Genomic DNA, 15530 nt, shown 5'->3' on the forward strand with positions numbered 1-15530 from the left:
CCATTGACTTGGCCCTTTGCCCCCGGGATGCCAGGTACTTGTCTTTCGTCCAAGTCATGTGCACCTTCTCCTGATAGGTTTCTGTCTCTTCATCCTCATCAGAGCCAATGCTGGTCAGTCGTAGCATTGAATTCCGGTCTTTCACCAACTGTGCCTGCGGAAGGTCCAACACAGCTCTATTTTGAAACAATAATGTGACTATAGGGGAATAACTGATAACGTGAGAAGAAAAAGATCTGTCATCTCATAAAAACAATACAGTATCATTCCTTTCAGTGAGAGGTTTCATAGGCCAGGATTAGATTACTGCCTCAAGGTCTCACCTCTCTGTCCCGCTCCGTTTTGGAGAGGCGCATGTGCCGGAGCATCTGGGACCTTTGCTCCATCATCAGAGTACGTTCATAAGTGTAAGCTGATATGTCACTGTCGTGCTGCCACATATATCAGAGTGGGGAGGAAACAAAGAGAAAGCAGGATGAACCACACATTTTCATCTTCACTCACAAAATTAAACCCGACAAAGTATCACCATGTCGACCTAAGTTTCACTCCTACTTTTTTGTTTAGTCATTGAGCCACATAAACATGACATTGTGGAACACAGATCCAACCCAGAAGAAACCCTGAGAATCCTGTCCATAATCTAACCATTACATGTTTCCTTAAAACACAAAACACAAACTCTAGTCTTTTTTTTTTTAATACTGCTAGGTTTTTTTTAAAGCTGTGATTTTAGCATGAATGCATGAATGAAAACTTAATGAAATTATATTAAGCAGACAGGAATCTGACAGAAATATCAGGGCTATGTAACAAAAAAGAAAACAAAAAATTAAAAACCACCAAACACACATCACATACACATTCTACTTATTTAGATCAATATATTAGGGTTGTGTTGGAACTAAAGGATAAATCCACATCTGCAGCTAAAGAATTTCCAACCAGAAAAGGTACTAGGAAGACAAGAGAGGGGTGGGTGAAGGGTGGTTTCTTTGGTCTCACACAGCTTTCTCACCATCTCCACCACTTCCACCTCTGCCTCAATGCGCAGGTGATAGAGGAAGGTGGCCAGGTCCTTCTTCATCTGAATACTGTTGTCCTCTAGCTGGGCTACTGTGAAGATCCGTATGTTGCATTTGCGCCACACCTGATAAAGGACCATACGCACATGGAAAATTTTATGTAAGAAGGCAAAAGTGACATTTCTTACAACACAAGGCACTGTTACCTAGAACATCTTGCTAGAGTGTCAGAGTATTGATTCCTAGTGTCCTACTTGCAACATTATTGTACTAGGGCAAAAGTTTGACAAGAAACACATTAAATACTGTTTTAAGCAGGCCTTTTTTTTTTTTTTTTAAATCCTAACCTGAGGATATGTTTTTATTGATTTTTAGAGAGAGAGGAACGGGGAGAGAGAAACATCAATCAGTTGCCTTCTGAATGTGCCCCACTGGGGACTGAACCCACAACCTAGGTATATGTGTCCTGACTGGGAATCAAACCCGCAACCTTTTCGTGTATGGGACGATGCTCCAACCAACTGAGCCACCTGGTCAAGACTGTTTTAAGCAGTTCTTAATTTCATAACAAGAAAACACTTGGCAAAAAAGGAAAAGATGGTGTGTGATACATTAAGAGGGTGCTTCATTCAGATAGCATATTGACACCATGCATACAGACTATATTATTTTAAATTTCAGTTTAATTGACACACAAACATGCACATTTACTCTTTTCCAAATTCGAAAGACCTTGGTCTTTTCTTTTTTTTTTTTAAAGAATGTGTTTAGCCAGGCCAGTGTGGCTCTGAATGAGCGTCGACCTATGTACCAGGAGGTCAGGGTTTGATTCCTGGTCAGGGCACATGCCTGGGTTGTGGGCTTGATCCCCAGTGGGGGAGCGTGCAGGAGACAGCCAATCAATAATTCCCTCTCATCACTGATGCTTCTATCTCTCTTTTCCTCTCCTTTCCTCTCTGAAATCAATAAAATAAAATAAAAAAACGAAAGAAAAAAATAATGTTTACTTGTTAATGTTTTTTTTTCAGGCCTCATATATAACTTTATCAATTTATGGGATTTCATTTAGAGATAGGTAAATATCAACTACAAAGAAAATATTTCTCATAAGGTTGAAACTGGAGAGCCAAGAATAATCCCCAACTCTTCTGATTCTAGGCCTTAACACTATACAATCAAAGAGGAAGAATTTATCTAATAAAGAGGACAGAAGTTAAGGGAGAAAGACTTTTTAAAAGATGTCTAAAATACCTTGTACTGTTTAAGTAGGAATGGTAACAGCATGAGCATCCCCCCATCATGCACAATCCACCACACGTCAATGTTGCCCTCAGAAAATTGCTCCACGTTGCTGGGAAAGAACGAGATGTTTTTTGCCACTAGCAGGGCCAGATGGGCAGCAGTTGTCACTCGAACTGTGCCTAGGGAGAGAAAAGAGAATCAGGATAAGCAGGGCCACCACGGCAGGAAAGCAAGGATAACGTTCCTTTACATTTCTTTGAGCAAGGTGTCCTATTTACATAGTAGGTATACCACAAATATGAAAACTACTGTGAAAAAAACTGAATAGCTAACAGAATTAGACTGAACACTGTGATTTACATTACCAAATATATTCTATTTACTACATTTCTAAGGGGGGGTATGTGAATTTGGAAGATTTTGAAGCTGAGGGCAACCCTTCCAATTCCTGTGAGAATGTCAATATGGGACTCATAAATATGTCAATTTCAGAGATAATTGCTAACATAAGACTTGACAGAGATAAATAATTCATGAACATAATGTAAAGCTAGAAGGGGATGAGTAGGATAAGGTTATTATTACCAGTAGTTATTTAGGTGCCCTGGTAAGACCATGTTTCAGCAATGGCACAGCCTCTACTTATGAAGCTAGGGGTTGGGGTTGGGGTTAGGGAAACAGGGATTTAACTACCTGCCCTATTTGGGCCCTTGGTATAGTATAAGAAGTGTTTTGTACCAATAAAAGTCTTCCAAGATCGAGAATCTTCACTCTGGCGCCAGCCATGAGGCCATCCCATCACCACTGTATTGTGCTTCATGCCTCCAAGGCCACACGACTGGATGAGGTGGGAAATACCCTCTTTCAGCTTGGCAGCCACCACCAGCTGGCAGAATCCTTTCACCTTCTCTGCCTCCATTAGGTGCTTTATGGTCTGCAAGAGAGACAGAACTTCAACACTGAATTGCTTCATCCCGGACCTTTTAATTTTTTACTCCGTCTCTAATTCTATTCCTCTTTACAAACTCTGCCTAAGACCATATCTCCTATAGAAAAGTCCAAAAAATTAATGTTATCCCAATGAAATTTCATGATCCTTTGTCTTTTTCACTTTTTTTATCCCCAGGAGAGGATATGTTCATTGACGTCAGAGAGAAACAGGCCAGTGCCCGAATTTGGAGTGGTCACGGCAATAATTTCTTTGCATAAATGCAATAAGACTACTTCCAAATTATGTGGTCTTATTAACCAGACTTTGACTGGAATGCCACGTCTGAGAGAGACATATGCCTGGATTCCAAATGTTACCAGAATGCCTTAATGACTCTCAAATCTGATTGAAGCCAATCAAAGCCACTTGCAGAAATGGCCTAATACCTTACTTGGTCATGTGGTTCATGGCAGTCTTTCCAGGGAAGGAATGAAGGCTGCTTTCCTGAAAGATGACAAGAAAAGAACCTCAAGACACCTTTGGGCACCTCAGGGACTTGAGGACTTGATCCAAACCTACAGATATTTCAGGCAAAGTCTGATGGCAACTAGGGCTTGGCCTCTCCACTCTGAGGGGCCCACTGCTCACTAAAGGTCAATCTAAAGATTCCTTGTGAAAATTCCAGCAAAACAAATTTGAAAAAGCCTGTGATCAATTTGATGAATTGCTGTTCTTGTTTATGCAAATAATCAGGCCTTAATGTAGTATGTCTGAAAATGAGGGTAATATTAAGGAGAAGAATTATGTTTTAATGAAAATCATCATGTCCAATTATAGATAGTGGACTCCAATACAGTTAACTGTCTTCAAAATTTTGTTCTTAAGGCTGTGTCTATCTGTGCCAAACAGGCCTCAGCACCTGATGACATCACCAGGGACGTTCTATTTGCAGACAAGCTATCATACTGTCTTCGTGTAATTCCATTCCACCAAAAGCCTTACATCTGGAAGGCTTCTTAACTAGTTTATGATTTTCTATGAACATTAACCTCCGTTTTGTTTCCTTCTGTTTTCACAGAATGTATGTCTATATCCTAATTTCCCTGATTGCGTGCTCACACAATATAGGCCTCACAGTAGAAGCCATCTGCATCCTAAAATGAGACTCAACAGTCTGGATTTATGATTGAATCAATGAAGTATGGACAGCCTAGCAGCTTTGCTTGAAACTGTTTTTCCTTTTCTGCCCAAACAGTGCAAACAGAAAAGGCCCCAGTTTCTCATGGGGGAAATCCTAGAGTATTTCCCTTAGCTTAACTTGAGTGGACAAAAGAGCTTCAGACAGATGTGACACGCCTCCAGGGAAGCCACTCCTCCAACCTAAGTTATAGGGGACGCTATAAGTCATATTTTCCCCTTATCACGTGAGTTTTTACCACTCACTAGACCTTTGTTACTGTAAGTCTCCTCACGTTTGATTATGCCTTTTAATAATCTTGTCAAGTTTGTCATTTCTAGAATACAACCAGAATGTCAGCTGTCCAATGTGTCATCCTCCTGGACATCACTGTGTTACCCTCAGGGACACCAGACTGACCTGGAATTTGCAAAATCTCCCTTCCCTACATGAAGATTTCATTCCCTTTTGCACTCTTCTTCCTCTGTCAGACAGGGAGAACCTCTGAGCCTTAGGATAGGCAGGTCTACATACCCCTGAGAGCATGAAGCAGTTACAAGAAGATAGAGACCTTCGTTCATTTCTCCTTTGTAAGAATACAAAGAGGTTCCTTTTTTTTTCTCAGGGAGAAAGGATACCTATATAATTAACCTAGTTATTAGTAACAGGAAAGGAACAAAGGGAAGGCCAAGTATTATAGACATAGACATATCATTTGGGCAGCTTCACCAGGAAACTAAAGCTTTACACTTCTCAGGGAGCCACTGGTCTATTCCCTATGGATGCTGGGGGAAAGGACTGGAAAGGGGGAGCGGGGAGGTAGACACATATCCAGTAAAGTTGGGAGGAATAGGGGAGGTACTTGTCTGTCAGTCATACCTGGGAACGAATCACTGGCCAGCATAGGCATGGCACTGCAAAGGTGCAAAATTTGGGACACTTAATTCCCTGAACAAAGGAATTCGTTCTCTTGTACTCTTGTGCTCTTGGGACTCTTTTTGTAGGGGGCTCGCTCTTTTGGCTCCCATACATTCACCCCACACACAATGGACTAATAGACTGTAACTAGCCTGATGCTGAACTGGACCATGCTGCTACATGGAACAGAAATTCTGGACACTGGCTTTGCTTTTAGCTCTACTGAGTCCCCAGCTACACTTCTTCCAGGACTAGATTAAGGGAAATGGGACACTGGAAACCCAGGGATGTAATTCCATTCAATGCAAATAAAAATCCCTCATCCTCCTGAGTGAGTCTCAGAAAATTCTTTTTCTTGAGATATCGTAAGGACTCCACCCTCAAGCACTCAGTAAGGAAAGGGATATCTCAATTTCCCTGATAACAATTCCTTCCTCAGTCAGGCATGCCCTGACTCATATTACTAGAAATTTAATCTGATAACTCATTTTGGGGTATTTGTTTAATATATTTATATTGATTTCAGAGACAAAGGGAGAGGGAGAGATAGAAACATCATTGATGAGAGAGAATCATTGATCGGCTGCCTCCTGCACGCCCCACACTGGGGATCGAGCCCGCAACCTGGGCATGTGCTCTGACCGAAAATCGAACCATGACCTCCTGGTTCATAGGTTGACGCTCAACCACTGAGCTATGCTGGTCAGGCTTTAATAATTCAGTTTTGCTTTAGGATTTTCTTTTTTGTCTCTCCTATTGCCATATTCTTTTTGATATCTTAATGGTAATTACTGATGATATCTGTATTTGCTTTACCATTCTTTTATTCAAGCCAATTTGGAGATATTTCATTTACTCTTACTCTACCCTGTTGGTGGAAAGGTGAAGGAAATAATGATATAGAAAATGAATTCTATATCATATAGGATATGAATTCCCAAAGGAACAGATTAAGTGAGTAGCATAGCTAGGATATTATACAGGGTCTCTTGATTTCCAATCCTGTGCTTTTTATTTTTGCCATCATTCGGGACTAATATTTTTTCCAGCATTTCTAGTTTTTTGGGGCTCAAAGCATTCCAAAATGAAATCCAGTACAAATTTTGAAATGTAAATGAAAATTTCTCCAAACAAAGGGTTGGTTCTATCACTTAAAAAAATATTGGAGTGAAAACTATTTTCTTCTTTGGGAGAATTTTAAGTAAGCAAATTAGAAGTAGCTAAGAAATGTTGCTCATGATACCATGTAGATTAGTAAAGACAAAGAAAAGTTGCTCACTGCTCCTTGTCACAAGCTTGAGAAAAATCCGTATTTCGAAGGAAAGATTTATTTATTTACATGATTTCTCACAGGGCTGAGTCAATGTTTGGAGTCTTCTGGAAATAGTGCTTAGTCTTGATAATCTTATAGTTTAGAAATGCTTTACATAGGAAGAAAGAACACATTACTATCTTCTGGCTCAACTTATTATCTGGGAGAATAGGAATGTTCAAAAGCCAGCATTCAGAGGGGAATTTCCTAGATGACTCGGGAAAGGGAATAACTTGGTCTTACTACTTAACATCACAAAACTGTAAGCACAATTCCACTGTGTCAATACACCTTGGCTCTTACCTGTTCAGCAGCTAAAGCTTCACCATAGTCCTCCAGGAAGTTCCCCACAATGACAGAGCCCACAATAGTGAGGCCCTTTCCTGCTTTAAGCTGGGAAGCAAAGGTGAGGAGGCGAGGATGTTTGACGTGTAAATCTTCATCTAGTTTCAGCAATACGAGCAACTGAGGCCTGTAAAGAAATCCAAGGGGGATGGGGATGAGGGCAAGGAAACACTTGGGGTCAGGGGACTAGAATGACAGTTCTACTTCTTCATTCAGAACATCTGTATAAGACATGTTATTGAAAAAAGGAAGAGATTCGAGAAATGATAAGAGTGTAGAGTTATTTTGAATCCTTTCAGTATTATCTCAAATTGATCAATCTTCAAGGAAGAATAAAAATGGTAGAAATTGAGATCACAAATCTCAAGAAAAAAAAAAAGAAATCAAGGATTTGGGACAGTTTAAAACAGGTCCATGACACCAATTCCTTGAGCCACATAATTTCCTTATCCTATAATTAATGACGCACATATTTCTGTGTATAACTATGTACCAAATACTACTAAAGCTCTTTTGATTTTCTTTCTGTCTTTTACTTATATTTTTAAAAACGTTTTTACTGAGGTAACTGGTTAATAACATTATATAAATTGCAGGTGAAAAACATAATAATTTGGTATCAGTATACACTATTGCGTTCTCACCACCAAAAGTCTAGTTTCTATCCATTACCATATATTTGACCCTTTTACACACTTTTCCCTCCCCCCATCCCTTCTTTACCTCCAGTTTTTCGTGTGAGGAGGTCCTTCCTCCAGCCGTAGCAAAGCAAACCGGGCTGCACTGAGGGATAGCCCACGGATACCATCACCCCATTCTTTCTCAGCTCTGGGAGAAAGAGGAGAAAAGAGCAGGAACAGATATAAACCATAGCAAGAACAATTTCAAAAAATAAAGTATTTTCTTCTGAATCTAAAAGTAACATATGCACAGGTAGGAGATTGAAACTCATATTAATGATGTACATAATGCTTCTTACTAACATAAACTCATATTAATGATGTACATAATGCTTCTTACTAACATAAACTCAATGTAAGTAGGTCACCATTACTGTGTATCAACGGACTGTACTGCACCACAGCTAAGAATGAAAGCTGGACGGGCCACTCACTTGTCCTTCTATGTAACTATTCAAAAGCAATTTGAATGGGGAAGTTAATACAGACCCAACGTTTATTTTGAAAATAATGGGAGAAAACAAAACTCAATCTAATCTTCTGAATTGGTGTTATTTCTTGCTAATTTTTAGTAGTTGTTAGTCAAGTCTTAGTCGTTACAAAGTTATTCAGGGCTAACTTCTTTTTCATTTCAGAGAAATGACTTAACTAATGGGATATTTATATTTGTGTTATACTTTGTTAATACTTATTATTTGGATATGTCCTTTTAATTTTTTTTTCATCCATCCATTCATACTTTCTCAACAGGTTCCCCGTGCGATTAAAAGTTGTGACTATAGGATGGTTAAGAGAATCACCAGGGGTATAAAATTTAGCTATGAATGGATGAAGTTATCTGGATCCTAATGCAAATTTCTTTGGGTTGGCTCTAACCAAACTAGCCAGTTTTGATACTTTTAGCAGTCAAATCCACACTCACCCTTGGTACTCAATGTACTTATAGATCATACCAGCTATTACAATAGCTACGATGGCATAATACCAGGAAGAAATGAACATCAGAGCCAGACAGATACTCATTCCCATAAAAGAGAGGGTCCTAGAAAATTAAAAACAAAAATACAAATAAAAAAGTATTCTTTTCAGTAGCTACAAAAGAAGCCTGTGCTCGAGATAGTTTTTTGTGTATTTTGTTTTGTTAATCCTCACCCAAGGATATATTTTTTCATTGATTTTTAGAGAGTGGAAGAGAGGGAGGGAAGGAAGGAGGGAGAAAGACAGGAAGAGAAAGAGAAACACTGAGGTGAGAGACAATTGATTGGTTGCCTCCCACACGTGCTCCGACTGGGACTGGGGATCGAACTTGCAACTCAGGTATGTGCCCTTGACTGGGAATTGAACCCAAGACCCTCTGGTGTGCAGGCGAACACTCTAACCACTGTGCAACATCGGCCAGGGCTAGAGGTCCTTTCTAAACTGTGGTGAGATATTATTTTTTCTAAAAATAAAAAAACACACAGAAAAACAAAAACAAACAAACAACAAAACATCCTATCCACTGCAGACAGAATTTGTGTAAAATGCAAATAAAATGACTTAGACAACTATATTCACTGAAGTTCTTCTGTGTAATAAACTGGCCCTATAATTTGTTTCGAAGAATAAGTAAGAGAATTGTTAATATGGATCTAAGGAAAATATAGGGTGGTAAGAGAAAAAGAAAAACAATAAAAGCAAAACAGTAACACAAAAAAGTTCATAATGAACTTTTAACTACAGTTAAAGCTAGAAACAAGATTGGAGGTATAAAGATATAAATTTTTGTCAGATAAAGGTCACATCAATGCCCACTGCTGGTAAGTGAAGCAGAAAGGGATCAAAGAGAAAGTTAGCGAAGAGGAATGTAGCAACAGATACATACAGGATCTATTAAAGCACTTTTAGCTATGAGAGAAAAGAAATGGGAGAGAGATGGGGGTGGTAGCTAAAACCATGGCAACTCCTTTAGGACTGAGGCTGGAACTCGATAGCAGCAGCTTTGCTAAGCACTGTACTAAGCACTTTAGAATACAAGCAATTCTTATATTACTATTAGCCCCATTTTACAAATGAGTAAAATGAAATTTTTGTGGTTATGTGCTTTGTTGACGGTTACAAAGCTAGGAAATAGAGCTGACATTTCAACTTAGGTCATCTGACTCCAAAGCTCACACTTTTACCTACTAACTGAAATAGTCGTAAGGAAGAGAGTTTAAGAATGAAACTGATGAGAATACGAGAGCACAGATAGAAAGCAATGAAGTCCAGCGCTTAGCTAAGAGGGAAGTGGGAAAAAGAGGCAAAGGGGAAGTTGTTTTAACCTGAAGAATGCAGCAGGATGAAAATATTTCTTTCATAGTTCTGATCTTTATTCTCAAGTGGGTGTTATCAATTATTTTAAAGGCATATATGAAAAACATGGTTGTAGGCTGGGAATTTAGGTAAGCACAGAAAATTGAAGTAGCTGGCCAAGAAAAAAATTATATCAAGATCCCAGAATCTCCTAGTTTTCTAAGTTCAACGATGGGCTCTCTCCCAATGTGTGTGTGTGTGTTGGGGGGGTAGGGGGGGAGAAAAAAAGCAGATGTACCAGTGGTAGTAGCGGAATCGGGGTCTCCAGTTGGGTGTTCGAAGTAATGTTTGCAAGGCACATGCCAAGTTCACAAAGAGGTAACACATGAGAAAAAACCTGGCAGAATAAAAGAGTAAAAGGAGTAACTATTATTGTAAAATGATTCCTCAAGAGCTATTTTAATAACTGGGACCTTAGCTGCATGGAAGCCTTTGTTCTAACCCACCAGCCTTTGATTAAGATTAGGAAGCAGAGAAACTGAACTTCTCCCTACAAACCTGCTCACTCTCCTATGTTCTCTCTCAGTGACAATACAACCACTCCTCACCCAGTGTTTTTCATTACTCATCCTTCTTCCAAATTCACTTACCAAGTCCTATGGATTCTACATATTTAAAAATCTCTATCACTATCACCTTAGTTCAGGCTCTCATCGCCTCTTTCCTAGATTGGTTAAATAAGCTCCCATTTGGCATTCCCAGCTCAATTTTAGCTTCCTTCTAATCTATCTTTTATACCAAATGGATCATTCTAAACCAAATAATGATCAATTGTTCTCAAAGTACTACCTCCTCCTTCCAGGTAGAAGTTCCAGGTACATTCTCATCTGGCTCTACCTGCTTCTCTGGTCCGCAGCTGCCCAGCAGGCAGACTACACTCTACCAAAGCCTAACTGCTTTCAGCTCTCTGGATGTGCTGCATTATTTCATCCTTCGCTTCCTTCGCACGTCTTCTGCCTGCAATACCTTTCACCCCTTAGTTGCTTTGCAAACAACCAGTCCTCCTTTAGGATACATGTGTCACTTCCTCTAGGACACCTTCCCTGGGACATCAGTCCACTTAGATGTCTCACTTATGAGCCTGATAGCCCTCAGTGTGCACCTTTACCACAGTACCCATCACAGGGATCACTGCTTCCTTCATCTAACACCAGTTCCCGCAGGTAGTAAGTCATCAATAAGTTATAACATGTGTTGTACATTACATAAGCAAGAATAAATAAAGACAAGAACTGGATCTTACATGGAAAGAATTGGGGCCACAAGATCCAGAGAAGCGATAAGGATTCCCAGCTCTGCAATGACAGCAGTCAGAAGTAAAGCCCAGGTAGGCTCCCCATTGGCTTTGCTGTGACCAAAAACCTGTACAGAGAAGGGAAGCATGAGACATAGGAGTCTAGGGAGTGCCTGAGTCAATGCTACAGTTGTAGATATCCAAAAGATAACAGTGTTATACCTATATATCTCTTACTTTACTCAACTCACATATAAACTCATACTACAGATTTGGAGAGTCCTATACTAAAAACCCACGTCTTCATATTATATGATCTAGTAATTTCTAAGCCTATAAAGACCACACTATTTCTCATAAGACCTGAGGAAAAAGGAAGAGGGCAAAAGAAAGGTTCACTCACCCTCAGAAAGGGTATGATGTTATCCTTCGCGATAGCCTGGAGCAGCCGCGGGGCCCCTGTGAGGCTCTGAAGTCCAGCCCCGCACGTCGAGAAGAAGGAGCCAATAACGATAACCCACGGGGATGGCCACGATAAGATACCTACCACCAGATTCCCTTTCACAGCATCCCCAAACCTGAGAGAGAAATGAGAGTGGGGAAAGTTGACCTGGAAATAACTTTAGACTGTCTGGTGGAAGAGGCCTAGACTGTTTTTTTTTTTATATATATTTTATTGAGTTTTTACAGAGAGGAAAGGAGAAAGATAGAGAGTTAGAAAGGTCGATGAGAGAGAGAAATCGACCAGCTGCCTCCTGCACACTCCCCACTGGGGATGTGCCCGCAACCCAGGTACATGCCCTTGACCGGAATCGAACCTGGGACCTTTCAGTCTGCAGGCCGACACTCTATTCACTGAGCCAAACCGGTTTCGGCAGAGGCCTAGACTTTTGACATGCCTTCCTCACTCAGTGTAATCATTTCTAGCTTCTGATGTAAAGCGAGAGAGGTGCGACTCTTCCCTTCACTTGAAAACTTAGATGCCATTGTAGAGGTACTATCTGGCCTAATTTCATTATTGTTGTGTCTCAGAGAACAGGGAGGGAGAGTGGGGGAACTGCCAGTCAGTGGAGCAGCCAGAACACAAAGAACATTTATCAATTAAGTTTGCTGTTTTATAAGGGCATGGTTTGTGGCGCCATAGATCACCATAACAAACGTAATGAAAAAGTTTGAAATACTATGAGAATTAGCAAGAGACAGACACAAAGTGAACAAATGCTATTATGGAAAAATGGCGCTGATAGATTTTCTTCATATATGGTTGCCATAAACCTTCAAATTGTAAAAAACTCAGTATTTTCAAAGTGCAATTAAGCAAAGTGCTATAAAATTAGGTATGCCTGTATATGGTTTCCTATTCTCAAAGAACTCAGTCTAGTAGGGGCGAGTTACAGGAAAGCAGGTAGCTGCAATGTGGTAAGTGCAGTAACACACCATGTTCAATATAGTGGTCGAACCAAGGGAGGAGTGGTTTTCTCTGCTGGGGTGCATTTCTGGGAAAGCTTCATAGGAGAGGACGAATATAAGTCTGGCAGGTGGGAACAAGTCATTCCAAGCAAAGGAAACCACATAAATGTGTGGATGGATGGAGATCTGAAACAAGGGACATTTAACTTTACGTTATAAAACAGGGAATTTATGATGGAAGGGCAGGAGATGAGATTAGAAAAAGGTAGACAGGGACAGATCAAGGTAATGGGTTTTTAGGGGTGTTGACGGGCTCTGAAACAATCTGTATGATCAAATTTTGTGTTTTAGAAAAATTATTCTGGTGGCAGCATGGAAGGAGGATTATTAGAAGGCAGTAAAAGTGAAAGGGTTATTATTTAAAAAAATCCTGAAGCCCTGTACAGAGTGATGAGAATAAAGAATAGTGGGAAAAATGAGATCTGTTAAGGTGAAAGGTGGAATTTACAGGGCTTAGAAACCAACTGGATGAGGGAATTGATGGAAAAAGTCTAGGATGACACTTAGGTTTCTGTGAAAGGGGTAAATGGTGAGGCTATAAACTTCCCAAGACAGGGAAATGGGAAGAGATATAGCAGGTTTCAGGGAAACATTTTCTAGGAATTTCTTGCAAAAACGTATTTTATACTCATAGTGAGAGGAAAGGAAAAACACATAACATCCTTCATGAAGAAAATGAAGAAAGCAAGTTTCAAGCTTTTATTTGGAATAACAAGCAGACATACTTATGTCTCATAGAGGAGATGCTAGAGACACCTGAAAGTTTTTTTTAATTTGCCTGCCTTTATTTTTGGTCCAGTTTTCCAACAGCTCTTTAAAAAACATTTTTCCCCCTATTGATTTTAGAGAAAAAGGGAGAAGGAGAGAGGGATAGAAACATCAATGATGAGAGAGAATCATTGATGGGCTGCCTCCTGCACACCCCCTAATGGGGTCAAGCCCAAAACCTGGGCATGTGCCCTGACTGGGAATCGAACCATGACCTCCTGGTTCATAGGTCTTTGCTCAATTATTGAGCAACACTGGATGGACCCAACAGCTCTTAATGTACAGGAAAGTCCTTATTATTCAGACAAATTTACTACTTCATTGAAGAGCTATAATCATTGCATCTCACATTTATATCAACATTGGCCCTTATTATTCACTAACCATTTTGTGAATATATGTACATATATTTCCTAACTGTTAGCCATAATAGATACCTCAGATTGGGTTTTGAGTTTTGAGGCTTGGTGCTATATGGGATGATCAGACAAAACAGAAGACAGACACATAATTATTACAAAGGAATCAACTACTTACTTGTCTCTGAGAACAACGCCTTCAATACATGCACCAAAAAGGACAACATTGCTTAAATCTATGATACTGAGAGTCAAGGAAAATGATGTTCACCCGCTAAGATGAGATAGAAAGAAGACAAGATGGGTAGATTATCTAGTGAGAAGTGATGTTATAAAAAGCAGATATCTTTATTACCAAGATAAAAACGCTGATCACTCTAACTCTAGTACCTCTGGATGTTCCTATGACTAAGATAGGCTGGATCCATGAAAAGGATACAGACAAAGGAGGTGGTCAGGATGGCGAGGATAGTGCCAATGGGAATAGACTTTTGAGCATCTTTTAGATCTCCAGATCTGTTTGATCCAGCCATGATACCTTCCGAGAAAGAAAAGAGAATAAGTTAACATACTGAGTTCCTAGACACTTTGATAGTCATACAGGTACTAGAAACAAAGCAAGGAGCCCTGAGAATATAATTCTATCTCCTGAGAAAAAAATCACTCATTGTATCCGATAGCTTCTAAAATAGAAAACAGCCGAGATGCTTACCTGTGACAGAGGGAAAGAAGATCCCCACCAGAAGAGTAAAGGAGGTGGTAATGTCAACGAGGACATACTCATGGTTTAAGTTGCCTAAGACATCAGCAGATTTGGCAGAGGACTTTTCAATGATCTCACCCTTTAGTAGATAATTACTCCAAAGATTCTCTACAGTGGGGAAAAAAGAGGGATATAAGCAGCAGCGGTTAGGAAAGAAGATAATTACATAATTTTCTACCCAAGTAACCTTCTAAATCAGATTCCTCATTTATGTAGTTTTTAAAGGTATGTTTGCTTCTACATGAACATATATATTATATACACACACACATATATATACACACACACATGTATACTATACAATAAAGCACACATAAAAACTAATGCCCTTTCTCATCTGGTTCAAATATAATTTGACAAAATACTTTGGTACATACAAGTCCAGTTAAGTTTACTAATACAAATTAGTAAAACTTAAGCAGACTAAAGCTAAATGCCCTGCAAAGCCTTTTTTTTAAATCGGTTATCAATGCTGTTTCTTAGGTAAACTTACTTACATGCAAAGGAATCTGTGGACCAAACATTTAAAATAGAAGTCACTTAAGGAAAGAATTTCAGAAATTTAGCTGAGTTAGGAAAACACTCATGTGGATGTGGTGACATTAGAATAGCTACATTCTAGCTGTTATGGCAGGAGAACATTAGCAAGTTTACAGTAACACAAAGAATATTTTATTATCTTATTCTAGGTTAAAAAGTGATTTGCTCAGCTCTGTTCTCAAAAGGTGGTAATTTTTCACAGACAACACTGCAAGGGAGCCCTGAGAAAGAGTAAATCCACTAATATAAAAGCAGAGAGGGGTTGAATTAGGGATGAATGCTGAGCTTAAAGAGGGGAATGACACTGACAGTGAGTCTTCGTGGACTATAGAAGAGCCTAAGAAGGCAAAGTCCATTTTCCGCAGAGAAAGAGGAAAAACGTGTCCAAAACCCTCCCAACCTACCTTTAATGACACCACTAGCCAATCCAGG

General features: G+C 39.6%; 1 protein-coding gene across 1 annotated transcript in view; it reads right to left on the reverse strand.

Moving 5' to 3' along the window:
- SLC12A6 (solute carrier family 12 (potassium/chloride transporter), member 6) overlaps positions 1-15530 on the reverse strand; it is an 84862-nt gene that overhangs the window by 4319 nt on the left and 65013 nt on the right. Inside the window, exons 10-24 of the mRNA XM_006778178.2 lie at positions 15503-15530; positions 14508-14666; positions 14235-14333; positions 13974-14031; positions 11602-11776; positions 11208-11326; positions 10203-10301; positions 8553-8672; positions 7674-7778; positions 6909-7077; positions 3006-3201; positions 2277-2446; positions 1019-1150; positions 324-431; positions 1-154 (exon numbers count right to left, since the gene is read on the reverse strand). The exon at positions 1-154 is cut by the window's left edge and continues 15 nt beyond it. Of these exons, the coding sequence (XP_006778241.1) occupies positions 1-154; positions 324-431; positions 1019-1150; positions 2277-2446; positions 3006-3201; positions 6909-7077; positions 7674-7778; positions 8553-8672; positions 10203-10301; positions 11208-11326; positions 11602-11776; positions 13974-14031; positions 14235-14333; positions 14508-14666; positions 15503-15530 (1891 nt within the window). The remainder of the gene's footprint in view (positions 155-323; positions 432-1018; positions 1151-2276; positions 2447-3005; positions 3202-6908; positions 7078-7673; positions 7779-8552; positions 8673-10202; positions 10302-11207; positions 11327-11601; positions 11777-13973; positions 14032-14234; positions 14334-14507; positions 14667-15502) is intronic.

This window comes from Myotis davidii, unplaced genomic scaffold, assembly GCF_000327345.1.
Source record: "Myotis davidii unplaced genomic scaffold, ASM32734v1 scaffold46, whole genome shotgun sequence".
Lineage (NCBI taxonomy): Eukaryota > Metazoa > Chordata > Mammalia > Chiroptera > Vespertilionidae > Myotis > Myotis davidii.